The 17,251-nt window shown below is 37.5% G+C and overlaps 1 protein-coding gene across 2 annotated transcripts in view; it reads right to left on the bottom strand.

The window, feature by feature from the left end:
• The window catches only part of Sclt1 (sodium channel and clathrin linker 1), a 92,382-nt gene that overhangs the window by 48,505 nt on the left and 26,626 nt on the right, over positions 1–17,251 (bottom strand). For both annotated transcript variants that reach the window (XM_050138404.1, XM_050138405.1), the window contains exons 7-8: positions 4,651–4,741; positions 814–905 (exon numbers count right to left, since the gene is read on the bottom strand). In XM_050138404.1, the coding sequence (XP_049994361.1) occupies positions 814–905; positions 4,651–4,741 (183 nt within the window). The remainder of the gene's footprint in view (positions 1–813; positions 906–4,650; positions 4,742–17,251) is intronic.

Consider the following 17,251-nt stretch of genomic DNA (forward strand, 5'->3'; position numbering starts at 1 on the left):
AAAACTGTTGGTAAGAATGTAAAATACAGTTACTTGTGCAGTTTGCAATCCCTTAGGAAATGAACATACAATTGTCACGCAACCCTGCAATATCATTCATAAGAATGAATTAAATTAAAATATGTATTCGAAGAAATGACACATGTATGAAAAGAAAATTTGTGAAATGTTGTAAAAAAATTATGAAAATGTATATGGAAAAATACATTTATGTGCAAAAATGTCAGCTAGAACATATCTGTAATGGTAGGAAGCAGGCCAGTGGTTATCTGGGACCAAAATAGAGGACAGAAAATCTTTTGGGGCAATTTTTTTTTATATACTGATTATGGTAGAAGTTGTACATATATAGAAATTTGTGCATAAAATATATAACTAAAACAAAAAAAAAGTATTAGTCTAAATTTGGTGCAAGTGTTTGTTCTCTCAAAATTGAAACGAATCAATGCTTGGGTGTCTAGACTCTAGAAGCATTATATAAATGATTTTTTTTTCTTTTTGAGAGAGTCTCTCTACATAGAAGTTATTCTAGGATTCACTATGTACACAAAGCTATCCTCAAACTAACAAAGATCTTGCTTCTATCTCTTGAGTGCTAGGATTAATGGTTTGAGCCACTATTGCCATCTAAATGATTTTTGAACATATGTTCAAAGTATAATAATAGTATAATTTTTAAAACAATGTTCAGATTTTAAGCCCATGGCTATAGTTTTGATTTAGCATTTATAAAATACCCATTCCAATAAATAAAATTGAAACTCTACTATATATCACATACATGGAGCATAGAGACACAGTTAGAAGCATTACCTTGACTCTAACTGTTTTATACTTGACTGTAACTGTTGAACTCGTCTATCCGATGCTTCCTCTTTTCCCTGGGCAGACATAATATCTTCCTCCTAGAAAGCAGAGAACCCGAAGCTTACTTGAAGCATCTGATAATGTAGTACACAGGCACCACTTTCCAGCATGACGAACGCAGTGGACTACAAAGTTATGTTACTAGAATTCTAATATATAAGTTTAAAGATATATATATACACTTCGTTAAGTAAACACATAGTACAAAGAGAAAGAGTTTGGGGGCAAATTTTATCACTACTATATTACAGTATCAAAAGAATTACTGCAAGCAGATTTCTTCCAATGTTTCAGTGTTTCCATTGTACCTCTGGCCAAACAAGGCAAAGGTTCCAAATGTGGCCACTCTGCTGTTACAATATGCTCTTAACTATTTCCCATGATCTATCAAAGTAACACAGGGCATTTTCTGACAGAGTGATGCTTTGAACTATCAACAGGTTTTATTTAAGACATCTTTATAGAAAAGCTTCTTGCCCATCCTTGCTTGCCTTGCTTTATAATAAATACTTTTAATGATACCATTTTAATTTATTCATTATTTTTAACAGTATCTTTGAAAAAGTTTTTTCCCAGTCAGGGTCTTCCTATGTAGCATTGCTAGTCTAGAACTCACTGTATAAACCAGGCAGGACTTTAGTTTGGGGCAGTTTTCCTGCTTCTGTTTCCCAAGTGCTGGGATTTCAGGTGCAATCTACCAAGCGTGGCTTACCAGATTCTTTTAAAATTAATGTTTCGAGCAGTAGTAATACATACTATTTTGGACTTACTACTTGTGGTTTATTTCCTATATCTGAGTTGTTACTTAGTACTATTTCCTTTGATCTCATAAACATCTCAGGGAGAAATAAAAGCAGCAGGCATGGAGGTTCATGCTTGTAATCCCAGCTTTTGGAGTTTCCAGATGGGAGTATCAGGAGGTCAGACTCAGTGAGACATGTGATTGAGCAGTCTGAGCACAGCTTGAGTTCCAGCAGTTCCTACCCCACGAAACCGAACCAACCGAGCAATACATAAACTTCCTTCAGAATGCTGTGAAACCCAAGTCTTCAGGAGTGAATTGTTATTTATTTGGAATGTCTTGCTTTCATTTTTGAAGTACAGCTTCACTGGCTATAGAACGCACTGAGAGCTGTTCTCTCCTTCAGCATTTTCTATACATTGGGAATGTTTTCTGCCTTCACAGCTTCTCGTGGAAAACTCAGCCATGATTCTTATCACCCTTCCTCTGTCTAGGTCACCTGTCTGTCCTGCTTTCAATGTCTTTTCTTTAATACTGTCTATCAGTATCTATCATGATTCCATAGAGATGGTTTTTGTTTTTGTTTTTTATTTTATTTTTTTAAAGACAGGGTTTCTCTGTGTAACAGCCCTGGCTTTCCTGGAACTATCTCTTGTAGACCCGGCTGGCCTCGAACTCACAGAAATCCGCCTGTTCCTGCTTCCAGGGTGCTGGGATTAAAGGCGTGCGCCACCACCACCTGACTGAGATGTTGTTGTTCATCCTCTTTAGGGGTCATTAATATTTTTGTTAATATTTTCTTCTAACTTCATGTTGTTTTTTGCCTTTCTCTTTTCTGGAACTCCAATTGCAATTATGTTGGACTATTTCATACTAGTATACAAAACTCTTAAATATTTGAACCTGGTTCTTAGACTAATAAATTTCTAATGCTCTCTGTTGAACTTCCTTGCTTATCCTAACTTTTAAAATCTATTTTTGGGCCTATCCAGTGAACTTTTTTCCAGTTACTATAAAAGTTCTAGACTTTTTATTTTAAAACTGTTTTCTTGCTCACAATCAAAATTTTCTACCTTTTCCTTCATTTAGACTTTATTTTACTCTAATTTAAAAAAATTTGGAAAAAAGAAAACAATTTCTTAAGCAGTCTTCTTTTTTGAGACAGGATCTTATACAGTAGTTCAGGCGGGTCCTTAAACTCACTATGTAGCCAAGGATGATCTTGAACTCCTTATCTTCTTGCCTCTGTTTCCCAAGTGCTGAGGTCATAGGTGTGTACCACTACACTATGCCTCACTGAATTTTATTCATGTATTCATCTATCTGTCTGTCTGTCTGTCTGTCTGTCTGTCTGTCTGTCTATCTATCTATCTATCTATCCATCCATCCATAGAGCTGCAGGGAGACTGACTAGACACTGCTCACTATATTGTTACTTTTCTTGGTGCTGTGACAAAAACAAGTGTAAGAAAGTTTGTCTCAGCCTCTGTTTGGGGATCCGAGTCCTTCACAGCAGGGACGACACAGAGGGAAGGGCATGGAGTAGTTGGTCATCTTTCACCATTAATCAGGAGTACAGAGAATTAAATTCTCGTGCTCAGCTCACTTTTTCCTCTTTATTCAGTACAGGAATTCAGTCCATGGGATGATGTTGTCTGCTCCCCTCAATTAACCTAATATAGAAATTCCCTCAGATATCCAAAATGTTTTTTCCATGAGATTCTAAATCCCATCATGTTGAGAAGATTCATCATTACACCCACGCAAGGCAAGTAACAGACCACTGACTACTGAGCTGTGTCTCCAACCCATCTTAAACATAAATGTAACAATCAATTCCCAGTGCTCGGTCTTCTACATTAAACAACCAGGTCCACTGAAAGAAAACTTTTATTGATGGCCTATCCTTACTCCCCCTAATCCTTGCCCTTCAAGCATAGATTATACTTTCCTGTTTAGTAATTTTTGGTTGAAAACTGGCTATGGTCAACAATATATTGAGGACTGATATTATGGACTACAGTGAGGTGTTATTCAAGTGGGAAACAACTTTGTTTATATGTGATCTCTGAAATTTGTTCTACAGTACACAGCAGTTGGTATCTGTGACTAGTTCTTGCTGATTTCCACCTTTGTTTTTATATAGGCAGGTTCTATGGAGTGTCCCCAACCTAATGTGAGGGGCAATCCAGATGGGGCAGAGGTAGGGTTTACTTTCACTGTGATTTCCTTGACACTAGAAATTTATTTTCTGTAATTTCCAACTTTGGGGTTTGTCCTCTATAAGATACTTCAAATAAGATATTCTCTGAAGCTCACTGTATTTCTAGGATGTACTTGATCACTGTCTTTCTACCTTGCTGAGTGAGGCTTCAGTCTGCTCTCGACTGTCCGTATGTGAAACCTGGCTATCAGGCAAAAGATTAATACGAATCCGAACTGAGAGGAATGGTTTCTTTTCCTTTCATGGTCTTCTTGTGGTCAGCGTGTCCTTTTAAAAAGGCCAATGGCTCTTGCAGGCCTAAAGTTTGGTTTTGAGTGCTTAATTCACTATAAAGCTATTTTTTGAAAAGTCAAATGGAAGAAACATCAGGCTGGAAATCCAAAATTCAGGAATTCTTACTTTTTTTGTTTCTATTTTATGTTTTCCATGCCTGAAAAAATATTATTTGTGGGAGAGCTCTTATGCTTCTCCATTCTACTCTATCACTACAGGAAATCTACAATCTACTTCTAAGAAATCAGGCTTAGATATCGTACAGTAATAACTATCAGAATTTTAAGAATAATATCCTTCTAAATCAAAACTTGACATTTCCTCAATACTGTTCTTAAAGTTCTCTATGATTTATCAGCCTGTTAAGACAATAAAAACTTTAATAAACAATATACACTATGGTATTAGATGTTTATCTTCCATCTGCATAGGATAAGTTAAGTAAAACTTGACTATAAATTGCATTTTAATGATCTGTTCACACTATGATGTTTTAACATACTATGCTTCAGTCAATGGAAATAAGTGGTTGCCAAGGTTATACCTTCTTCAGCATCTGTTCTTGAAGACCTTCAGTCACTTTAGTTAACTCTTCCACTTTCGTGACTGCAACTCTCAGATCTAACTTGGCTTGCCTGAAGAAGAAAGAAAATTCATGTTATGTTAGAAAGTTCAAAATTTTGTAAAATCATCACCAACGTTTATGTAACTAAAAATGGATCCCAAAGGTAAATTTGGAATCATTTTCTTATTGCTAATAAAATACATGTAAAAATAAATAAGAAAAATATAGCTAATTATAGAGGGGTATAATGAAGAATACTTTATTTGGACAAATTACATTTAATGTACAAACAATCTTAATTAAGAAAAAAATTGATCATGTTTAAATGAGAATTTCAGTATAGCAAGAATTTAACTATATTTACTCTTTCTTCAATTATCTAATTAGAAAAATACTACTGATTGGCTTCTATGAGAATGAACTTAAAGCTTGAAAGCAATGATTACAAAACTGGGTAAAATCTGAATACTCATAGCAATTTGGTTTCTTACCTTCAGAAAGATTATAATGTTGCATTTTCTATTTGTTTCATGGGTCACTGGACAAGTGAAAATAAGGTACATTAAAGTGCCCTGTAAACTCTAATTAAATGTAAGACTGCAAACATCTGTTGGGAGGATCTCAGCATGCCGAGCACTGGCATCCTGAGCCCAGTGCTGTTACTATTAGTGATGAAACCACCCGACCAACTGTCATGAGAACAAAAATTCTCTTATTAATAGATCTTTTCCTTATTTTGATCTGATTTTAAGTAATCAGGCAACTTCTAAATTGCCAAGTTCATATTCCTCTCTGTTTTCATGGCTCAACCTTTAGCACCATTATCACTTCTAAGGACTGATTCCCCAAACTCCTCCTGTGTTTTGTTGAGACAGGATTTAAAGGCCTGAAGCTGGTCTGAACAATGATCCCGGCGTCCATTCCCTATCCTCAAGTGTTGAGATTACAGGCAGGGGCCACCAGGCCCAGCTTCAGGCTTAAAATTCCACCTTAAAACTTATTTCTAGATTTCTCAGTCAAAATGGAAAGTTTTATTTTCATTATTTTTGACTAAAATTCTATATAGCTGTATATGGAAAAACGGTCACTATCAGTTAGTCCCAAAGTCTCATCTCCTGGAAGTTCCTCCCATGTACTCTGTTGAGGTTTAACAGAGAACATACAAGACATGTGCTTCCTGAGGACACTCTTTATTTTTCCATTTTTATTGCATAAGTCTCTCCCTCTTTTCCTAATTTTTCAGCATTTACCAAGTTAAAAGTTTCCCTTGTCAAGTCCTCATTGGTTTTGTCTACATAATATCCCAGTTGCAATCCTTATAATAATAATTCCTTGCATATTAAAAGATCACATTGCATTAAAATTAATACTACATGGATTCTTCCTTGTGGAACTATGAGCTCACAGAAGATGGAATGCAACTCAAATAAATGCGTGCAAAGCAGAAGATGAAAACATCACCTATAAGCACCACTGTGTCTTCATGTTTTACTCATTCACTGTTCAGGTATGGACAATCCTAGAGTAATGATTTGTGGAAGCCTTAATAAAACACACACACACACACAATTTACTACTATAGAAGTATTGGGCCTCTTTTATTAGGCTGGACTGGCTGGCCAGTGAGCCTCGGGATCCCCATCTTTATCTCCCCAGCACTGGAATATAGCACCCTGCCTATCTGTCTGTTTTATAAGGATTTTCTCATGCTTGCATAGGAAAACTTTACTAACTGAGCAATCTCCTTTGCTCCCTAAAATATTCTTTCTCCCCAGAGGCAGAGTAACTGCTACAGAAAAATACAAAGTTTAGTTAGGTAAGGTGGTACATGAATATAATCCCAGCATACAGGAGGCTGAGACCGGAAGATAACAAACTGGATGCCAACCTGGATTATCTAATGAGCTCTAGGTCAGCTTGGGCTACCGAGCAAGACCCTGGTAAAACAATAAAACCCCCAAATAGCTGACCTAGTAATTCAAGTTTTGAGGTCAACAGGCAGACCAACACAAACTATATGTATTTGGGAAACATTATTTTTGAAATTAATGAACTTGGGTAGAGTAGACGTTAAGAAAGGAGGAATTGAGTAAAAGCAATAGAAATTTAAGAAATACCTATTTTCAGTGGGTCAGATGAGGACATCAGGAAGACAAAGGCGGCTGAGAAGTGGCCCCAAAGGTCAGAGAAGAAAATCAGAAACAAATACAAAATAGAAGAGGAAATTCTACAGTAAGTAAAATAAACAGATTCTTCAAAGTAATTTTAGAGGATGGAAGAAGAAAACTATAACCTGAGAATTGTCAGCAAGTTCTGACATAGGAGGATTCAAAAGAACCCTGCAAAAGAGAATTAACCCTTAGGAATACAAGGCATAGTTATAGAAATGCTATGAGAAAATACTTCCCTACCTAGATAGATTGGATGCTAAAGGAGAATGGATGACCTTCTAAGATAGTGTTAGACCCACTGGAGATGAGGAAACTAAGCTTCATGCAATTAGCAACTTTTCAAAACCCTCCACCAGTAAACAGACGCTGCTTGTCTGAATGCCCCTGTGCTCTCACAACCTACATGCTAAAATCCTGTGACAGTCCAGCCCTGAGACAATCTCAGGTGATGGCATCAGGAGGTGGGATGCTCTGGGAGGTGATGAGGTGGTAGCGGAGCCACTTCCACCATGTGAAGACGCACCAAGAAGGTGCAATTTGTAAACCAGAGCCCCCATGGACATCGAACCTGCTGGTGTCTTGATCTTGGCCTTGCCATCTTCTTGAACTATAAAGAAATAACTATATCATGTTTCCAACCTATTTCACTCTATGGTCTTGCTAACCAGCTGAACTGGACTAAGGCGATGTAGGAACAGAATGTAAACGCAGGGCAGAGCACACAGTCTATGCTTCTCACACAGCATACAAGACCAAAGCACAACCGAAATAGCTGCAAAACTTCAGAATATTCGCCAAAGACAGTTTTAAATATTAGTAAAATACTCTTAAATAATCAGTCATCTCTTAGTAGATTTAGAACTTATGGATAACACTGTATATTTTTATTTTCCCTTTGTCCAACTCCTGAAACAAGAAATCTTAATATTATTTACTGCCAAGGTCTACTCATGACCCATGCATGTATTCTACAAGTAAAATGGAATAGTCTTTGTTCTTCAAAGTCTAAGAAAAATAAAATTTAAAGAAAACGTATAATATAGCCATGCCTTAGATAACATTAAGGTTAAACATCGTGAAGAGACAGAAAAATGGCAGGCAAGCTCTATCCTCATCCTAGAACCTGTTTTCATTTTCTATGCTCAGGAAGCTGGCTGCCAACACATAAGGAGCTGTCTGGCAATTCTATGACTAAGCACATCTGCTCAAGGCCATTTCTCACATAGGAGAGATTCCAAGAGACACGATGAATCAAAACTAGTGGTACATGAATTCCAGATTCCCACAGCATTTTATAATAGAAGACACAATATTATTCAAATTGAAACATGAAACATCTGAGAAAAATCTGTTATCTCAGTTAAAATAAAACCATTACCTGGCAAAAGTACATTTTAAAAATAAGTGGTATATAAAAGTTACTGGCACACATACTTTTGGGAAAAAAGTATGCATTTGTCAAAATGTCTTGAAATGAACACAATGAATATACATAAACTTCAATTTACATAATTTATATATTACATTCAATATGATAGCATGAGATCAAGAACTGCATTTTATATCATCAGTTCTTATGATCTTCAATAAAACTATTCACTCATAAATGATTTCATGAACAGTTTTAAAATGTCTTGGATTTTACTTAAATATTGATAGCACTAAGCATTTACCTTTGTTACTTATTGAAGTTTTGATATTATTGGTAATAAAATAGATATAAGCAATACAGCTTAAAGGCTGGATCTGTAATAGAAAACGGAATGTTTTCTGATACGAATGGTACAATGTTTTTGTTTACTACATCAAAATGATTGATCAGGTGTGCTCATTTGGAAATCACACCACTATGTAGTCATCCATTCCTGAGTAGATGAATATAGCATATAATACAAAGATTTTTTGAATAATGAAACACTAAGAAAGCAGTTGTGCCTCTGAAAGATTCTAGAGCAAGTGACATGAATAGAAAACCCATAAAAATAGATTAGTTTATTTTATCATTTCAACAAAGGACAATTTAGCTATTTAACTTGAAAAGTTAATCACTCAGAATATTTTCTTATCATCTTTCATGGACCCTACAAGTTGGCGAGATGAAAATAGAAATTACATACAATAACGTGTTAATACTATAACAGACCAACATTCCTACAAACTCTACTACATGTTGAGCTTTGAATGGGAAGAAATAAAAAGATTCAGAAAAAGTTATCTAAAATTACGGGACACTTGAGCTGAACTTTTATATTGGGAGGACATTTGTTAAAGGAAGGAATTTTAGACAATCTGCTTGTCTGGAAAACTGGCACTAGTTCAGGAAGCTGTGTGAGGAGTGGCCTGCGGGCAGCCCACAGAAGACTGTCATTCCGGGCAGTCACTGACATGAAGCAGCAGCATCAAAAGTTCTTTTGAAAGAGTATTTTAAGAGAAGGACAGAAAAGGGGAGGGAAATGGAGAGCCAGAGGGCTTTCTGCAGTGGCTCACATGGGAGAGGCAGCGAGGGCAGTGCCGACACAGTGGTAAGAAAGCGAGACTCTTTAAACGTAGAGCTGGGAAACATAACAGTATGATGCCTCCTGCTCTTCTCAATCAGCAACTGGATGGCACTATCTACAAACAGAAAAAAGGGTTGGGAGATAGAGCAATAAGCTCAGTCTACAGGCCATTGTGTTTTAAGGCCCTCTGACCACTTGGATGGAGACAGCTTACAGTACAATGAGTTAAGAAAAACTTAATAGAAACTATTGAAGAGTCAGGGATGAGATGGTCAAACAATTGAGGAGGATCATGTCACATAACCCATAAATTTATAAGAACCTTTTCTGGTTCAGAAATCATGTTATATAGTTAAATCTACAATAATTTTTGGGAGTGATACAAAGGAGTAAACTCAAGGCTTTGCATGTGTCAAATAAGAACCCTAACACTGAATTATATACCTAGTTCCCAATTCTCAGTCAATACTGATTAGAAAATTACACATTCCTCATGTAAAAATAATATCAATGTTTTAATGAATGGCTAAAATTAATTAAAAATAATTATTATTTGGAGACCAGATGTAGGGCACTGAACAAGCTAGGCACATATCTTAACACCAAGTTAAATCCAGGCCGGGACCGGCGGGTACTGACACAGTGGCAGACAACGCAGGCGACAGGGACCAGTGCAACACCAAGAGCAGATCGCCCCAGGACAATTAAATCAAAGAGGTAGGCCTTTGGTTGGCGAGGTCCTGGGCAAACAGGGAACCTGGTTCTTTTCCTGAAGACGCATCTGAGGGGTGAGAGGGATCTTGGCCCCTGGCAGGAGCCAGGAAACAGAACGAGGGAATTTTGCAAGAGGAGCCTCTGGCCAGCAGGGAAACCTGATCTGGTTTTAAAAGACCAATTAGAGATCATCAATAGGAGGAGATGGGCAGGCGCCAAGGCAAAAATTCTTCCAATAAGCTGAAAAACAACATGAAAGCACCAGAACCCAATGATCTTACAACAGAAGGACTTGAACACCCTAACACAGAAGAAGTGGAAAAAATCGACTTTATGAAAGCAATAGAGTCCCTTAAACAATATGTAAAAAATACCTTTATAGAAATGGATGAGAAGTATAACAAAAAGTTTGAAGAATTGAGTAAATACGTACATGAGACCCTGGGAAACCAAGAAAAAACAAACAAACAGGTAATGGAAACAGTTCAAGAATTGAAAACTGAAATGGAAGCAAGGAAGAAAGCACAAACTGGGGACCAGCTGGATACGGAAAATCTAGGTCAACGAGCAGAGCCTACAGAAACAAGCATAATCAATAGAATACAAGAAATAGAAGAAAGAATCTCAGATTCTGAAGACACCATAGAGAAAAAAAACGCACTGATCAAAGAAAACAGCAAAGCCATCAAATTCTCATCACAAAACATTCAGGAAATATGGGACACAATAAAAAGACCAAACCTGAGAATAATAGGAATAGAATAAGGGGAAGAATTACAGCTCAAAGGCCCAGAAAATATATTTAACAAAATTATGGAAGAAAACTTTCCCAACATAAAGAAAGATATTCCTTTGAATATCCAAGAAGCATACAGAAAGAAAAGCATCCCCTCACCATATAATAATCAAAACCCAAGTTAAATCCACAGTTAATTAAAATTATTTTAAATAAAGTTATTTAAATTGCTTTAATTCTTATCTCTTTTTGTTTTGTTGTGCTTTCCTTAAAATATTCTTCCAAAGACACCCATAGGCCAGCCTGGGTCCTTAAAATCCAGCCTGGTGCCACTTGGTCCAGGTGGGTGAAAGACCCATGGGCCCCAGGCTGCTGCCAAAGGTCTGAGCTGATGTCTGTAGCTCCTGTTACCAATAAGGGCTGTGTAGATGTCTGGAGTCTGGTCAGCCATCTGAGACCACGTTAGAGTCTCAGGGCCATGCGGCCACCAGTGCCATACTGATCTGGGCGGCCTGCGCTACCAATGGGGTCATGGAGACATCTGGGCCCAAGTTGCTGCCAAGGGCCATTTCTGGGCCTGTGGTACTGCTGCAGCCAGGGTCTGTGTTGATGTTCACAGCCTATGTTACCACAGGATGACATAGGAATTATGCATGTTGAAATCTGTTTGCCAAGCTGAGCTCTGGCCTGGGCCCGTCACTGGGCCTGCTCCTCTTTGGATGCTGCAGCAGGAGAGCTGACCCTCCCTACCATGGAGAGATGGTTGCACCCCTCGCCAGGGCATAGGAGAGCTGGCTCCACCTCTTGCCTGAGGGGAGGCAGTCCCAGTGGCCAGGACTGACCAGCTTCTCTGCCACCCAGACCCACCTCCTGGGCCGTGGGTTGGTCCACTCGAACATCTACCCCATCTATACATGAAGAGATTGACTGTGCAGAATGACAGCTGCAGGATCCCCATGACTCAGGGCAATAGCAGAGTATCTGAGAGGGGTTTCGGTGAGGTTCTAGTGATGATGGGGTGCCAGAGCCAGAGGTCTTGAACCAGTTCAATGACTCACTGCAAGGAAGGTTTGTGGATGGACGCAAGAATATACTGCAGTGACACACCACAGCTGCCAAGGTCGCTAGGATGAATGACTAAGTGTTGGAGAGGTGGGAAAAACAGAGGAGCGAGGGAGATTTTTTTGTTTTGAATTAATTTTTGGGGGGTTTTCATTTGTGGGGAGATGCTGCAGGAGTGAAGGGAAGATATAGAGGGACTAGAAGGTGAGCAGGATTGGAGTGAATGATGTGAAATTTCTCAAAGAATCAATAAAGAATTATATTATAAATATTCTTTCAAAAATAAAATTTGATCATATCATGTCAGTGTCTGACATATGCTAGACTCAGGCCATCTTTTGAGCAAATTCTTTTACACCGATAAAATCCATCATTCCTAAAAGATACACTCAAATGACAATATATACATTTTAAGATAAGATCTCACTATTAGAACTTACTATGTAGTCCAGGCTGGTCTCAGACTCAGATATCTGTTTGTCTACCTCCCCAGTGCTGCAACTAAAGGTGTGTGCCACCATGTTTGGCTCCCTTTCTTTCAAAGACATATCCAACATGCAGAATTTGAGCTTACTATGCTCAGTATATTTGCTACTAAGCAAATATAATGAAATAAAAAAGCACTACAGAGAAATAATATAAAATTTCAATTAAACGAGTAAGTGCTAAGTGGATCTGTAAGGAAAAAGGTAAAATTCTGGTGTAATGAAGAACACCCTCCTGCAGAAAGCAAGTGTAGCCAGAGAGCGTACACATTTTTTTCTGAGAAAGAATAATAATCAAAAGGCAAAGAGAAGGAAGCAAGAGGTTTTTGAGAAACAGCAAAGTGGCCCTGGGCACTTTACACTGGAGGGCTAAGGACGGCCAGGGAATGAAGGCTGTGAGAAAACAGCCTGAATTGTTTCATTTGCTATGGCAGAGTATCACCAAAACTCTCAAAAAGGAAAACAAAAGAAGCTTTAATTATATATTCACATGATTTTAGTTTTTGGAATCATATTATCAGACAACAAATGAAACTATGTTTCAGTGTAAGTACAAATGTGTTTAAAGAATTTCTAATTTACTTTTTCTTGGCATGGCATTATAGAGCATTTCAAAACTGAATTTTGGTAATGTCAATATGCCCATCATTCAGAATCTGTCAAACTTGAAAGCAACATCCTTTCCCTCAAAGAAGCATCTGCTTATCCTTCTGTTCCTTCAAATCTGTGGCAGCAAAAGCAGGCATAGCGTTATGTATACAGCTCTGAACTGCTTAATGTTGAGCTATAGAATACCATTGGTAAATAATATGGAAAATTGCTTATGGGCAGTGCAACATTCAAGACCTTTTAGGCTTCAGATAACCACAACTAGCATTATCATTCTCAACTCATTTAATCTTCAGCCGCAGTCTTTACACCAAATGTCCAAACCCAAATGAATCTTCCACACAGATATCAAAAACCAACAAACCCATTCATCATCCTTTCTTTTCCAATCAACTCTCATTCTTGATTCTTCACGGCTGTGAATACTGTCAGAAAGCCAGGGTTAGCAGCTCACTAAGAGTAGCACTGAAAAGATATGAGTTCCAACTTGGCTCTTCCTTGAGTCTGTTGGAAAACCCTGGGTGAGACAGTTCAAGCCTTTGGTTCGGTTTAGGTTTTTTTTTTTTTTTTTTTTTTTTTTTTTTTTTTTTTTTTTTTTTTTTANATAACATTAAGAAGTTAAAAAAAAAAGGCCATTAAGATGATGTCTGCCAGTTCAACTAGTAATAGTTTACCTTGACCTCTAGTCCCCACTTCTCCCACTTTCCCTTTCAACAAGGGATCTTCCATATCCACTTTATTTCTCAGTACATGACTGCAGGTCATCATCAATCAGTTTCCTGACTCTTCTTTCTTCCAGGATCTATCTCTACACTCTAAGTCATCCTCTATATGCTACAGATATCTTTTCCTTGCAATCTTTTCTGAATTTAGAGTTAAGCACACTGTTAGATGACTCATTGTTTTCAACTGTCATCACAAAGCTTTCAGTTGTGTTTGGTGGTCCCTCTTGTTTTGAAAGTTCATGCCATAGATGCTATTAGTGCATGTTTTTATACTAAAGATCCCTACCTGTGTAATGTAAACATTATTTTCTAGATCGATGTTTTGGATTTTATTATCTATTTATATGAAATACACCAATGCTTGCTGTTGATGCCTAGTTTTCCATACACCTAATTACTATATTTTACCTACAGTTCCCTTGGTGATGAACAAGTAGGCTGCCTGCTGTTTGGGGATATTCAATCACACTGTGAAGCCCAAGATTGTATTTGTATTAATTAAATAAAATTAACCTTGGATCAGGAGGCTGAGTTAGCAACTAGTTGACAGAAATTAATCATAGGGAATAAGAGGGCATCTGGAAGAGTTAGACAGACACCCAGGTACTTGTTGGGAGGGACTTGGAGTGGTGCAGAAGGAAGCTCTCTTTGGGAGATACCAGCGAGGAGAGGTTAGCTTGTTGCTAGTTCACCTCTCTGAGTTTGCTGGTTTTCGCCCTAGCCTTTGAATCTCCAGTTGTCTTTATAGCAAGAGAGATTTAGTTAAAGCAACCTTTAGTGACAGTGACAGGGCCTGTAACTGCAGGAACACAATTCCCACCGAGCTGCAGCCTTCATGGCCAGGCCACACCAGAGGAATAGGCCAGTAAATGTAGAGACACAATGGCTGAAATAGCAGTAGAAATATTTAGATTATCTTATTAAAAAAAAAAAACTCTGGAGTCTTGTTTCTCAATTTAGATATTAAACCCACAAACCTATATAAAAATAAATGAGGAAGAAAAAACTCTCATAAAACTTTCTTATATATAGCAACTATTCCCAACATGATAGTTCCCTATTACTTATAATGTTAATGCTGTTATAGTACACTCCCATAAATATATTTTGTTTTGTTTTATTTCATCAATCTCACCCTTAAAAATAACAATAAGATTTTTTTCCCATGGTAATTGACATTTTACTATTTTATCAAGCTAATTTTAGATTACTATACCTCTTTCAATCTTTCTGTCTCATAACAACACACTCTTTTAGACAAATTATTCTAACTTACATTACTTTGAAATATAAAGGTATGGGGAAATACTCTTATGAAAGAATTGAAGTTTCTAATTCTGCTGTAAGTAGTTCTCAATTTTGTTTTGTTTTTAGATTTTCTGTTTCTTTGCTGAGATTTCTTAATCCATCATTGCAAATTTCTATTTCTTCAAATTTACTTCTCTGAGTAAGATGTCATGTGTTTGCTCATGTGTGTACATAGATATATTTGCCTCATGCACATGCACGTGTAGAGGCCAGAGGAGACCATCAAGTCTTTTCCTTTATTTCTCACAGAAAGCAAGGTCCCCATTTTCTCAGCGAGGGTAAAGGCCTCAACGTCTGTCAATTTTCTTCTTTTTCCACTTCAGTGCTGATGTTGTAGTCATGCACAGCTATGCTTAGCTTTTTATATCTCTGCTAGGATCTCAATTTAGGTTCACATGCTTGGAAATCTTACCCACGGAATCACCTCCCTAGTCACTAATATTAAAGTTTTTTGAAGGTGTTCCTAATTTCTTACCTATTTATTTTGTTGTACTTGTTTAAATATCTTTGTCAAAAAGAAGGCAAAACAAACCAAACAAAAAGAACAGCCAATTTATATCAATGAAGGATATTAGTATAGCAAAAATATGTGCACTCAACAGTACTATACCTAATATTATAAATCAAAACTACTAGTCATAAAGGGCCAAATGGACTTAAAGCAACAATAATGGGTGACTTCAATAATATTTCATTCTCATCAATAACTAAGTCATCCAGATAAAATATAACAAAAGACTTGAGAGTTAAACGAGAGATCAAATGGACTTAATAGATATCACAAGTTATTCCACCCTGAAGCAGCAAAGTACACATTTTTTTAAAAATATTTATTCATTTATTTATTACGTATACAATATCCTGTCTGTATGCCTGAATGCCAGAAGAGGGCGCCAGACCTCTTTACAGATGGTTGTGAGCCACCATGTGGTTGCTGGGAATTGAACTCAGGACCTTTGGAAGAGCAGGCAATGCTCTCAACCACTGAGCCATCTCTCCAGCCCCCAAAGTACACATTTTTGAATCACTAAAGGAATTTTTGAAGTCCCTAAAGGCATCAGTAAGGAAATAAAACAATTCTTAGCATCGAATGAGAATGAAAGCACAACACACTAGAACCAGGGGGAAACAGTGAAAAGCAGGGATAACGGGGAGCTTTGTAGTAACAAATGTCTACATCAAAAAATTAGAGATCCCAAATAAATAATCTAATAATAAAACTCAAGGTCTTAGAAAAGTTTTCTTCCAAATCTGCACAAGGAAACAAATGATAAAGACCAGAGTTTAAATTCATGAAATGAAAAACTAAGAAAACAACACAAAGATCATGAAACAGAGTGGGTTCTTTGAAAAGGACAAGTGAACTCACAAACGGCAGTCCTCAGCCAAACTAGTCAAAGGCCTGTCAAAACCAGAGACGGAAGGGGGACATTACATTACAGCAGTTTTCAATAAGTTCCAGATAATTACCAGTGAATATTCTGAGTTTATATTACAATAAATTACAAAAATCTAGATGATAAAAAAATTCCTCCTCGTAAGTGCAGTGTTCCATGGATGACAAATGTGCTCACTGCTTTTACGTTGTTTGTTTTTCAGTCAACTGTGATATAATTTAAGAGTCATTTGAGAAGAGGGAAAACAAAGGAATTGCCTCCACCAGGCTGGCCTTACACAAATCTGGGAGGGGGGTTCTCTTTTTTAATACTGATGTGGGAGGACCCAGTTCACCATGGGCAGTGCCATTTCTGGGCAGTTGGCCCTGGCTGTGCAAGAAAGGTAGTTGAGCAAGCCAGAGACAGAGTCAGTAAGCACCATTCCTCCATGGTCTCTGCAATACTTCCTGCCCTGTCTTCCCAGTGATGGGCAGTGCAACGGAAGGGTAAGCATATAAAAAAAACCCCTTCTTTCGGAAACTGCTTTTAGTTTGAAGTTCTATCATAAAAACAGAAAGAAAAGAAGGACAGGAAGTCAATGGCTATCTGTACTAGGCATATCTTCTCTTCCCAATCTCTGTTCCCCACTCCCTACTGGTACTCCCTATGACTATCTGCTAAGAAATAACAGGTTTTGGAGCTCCTGCTCCTCAGGCAGAGTCTAATGAAAGATAAAGACAGGCAGAACACTTTTCTAGGAGTTAGTTTTCTATTGTAGCACTGGCTTACGATCCCTTCACATACATGGTAGAGTCATCACTGGACTGACTGCTTTCAGTCTCTTCCCATGGCTGATGCTCATATACACAGAATGTTTCTGGTAAAGGTTTAATAAA

This window comes from Alexandromys fortis, unplaced genomic scaffold, assembly GCF_014885135.2.
Source record: "Alexandromys fortis isolate MF-2015 unplaced genomic scaffold, M_Fortis_MF-2015_v1.1 scaffold_15, whole genome shotgun sequence".
NCBI lineage: Eukaryota > Metazoa > Chordata > Mammalia > Rodentia > Cricetidae > Alexandromys > Alexandromys fortis.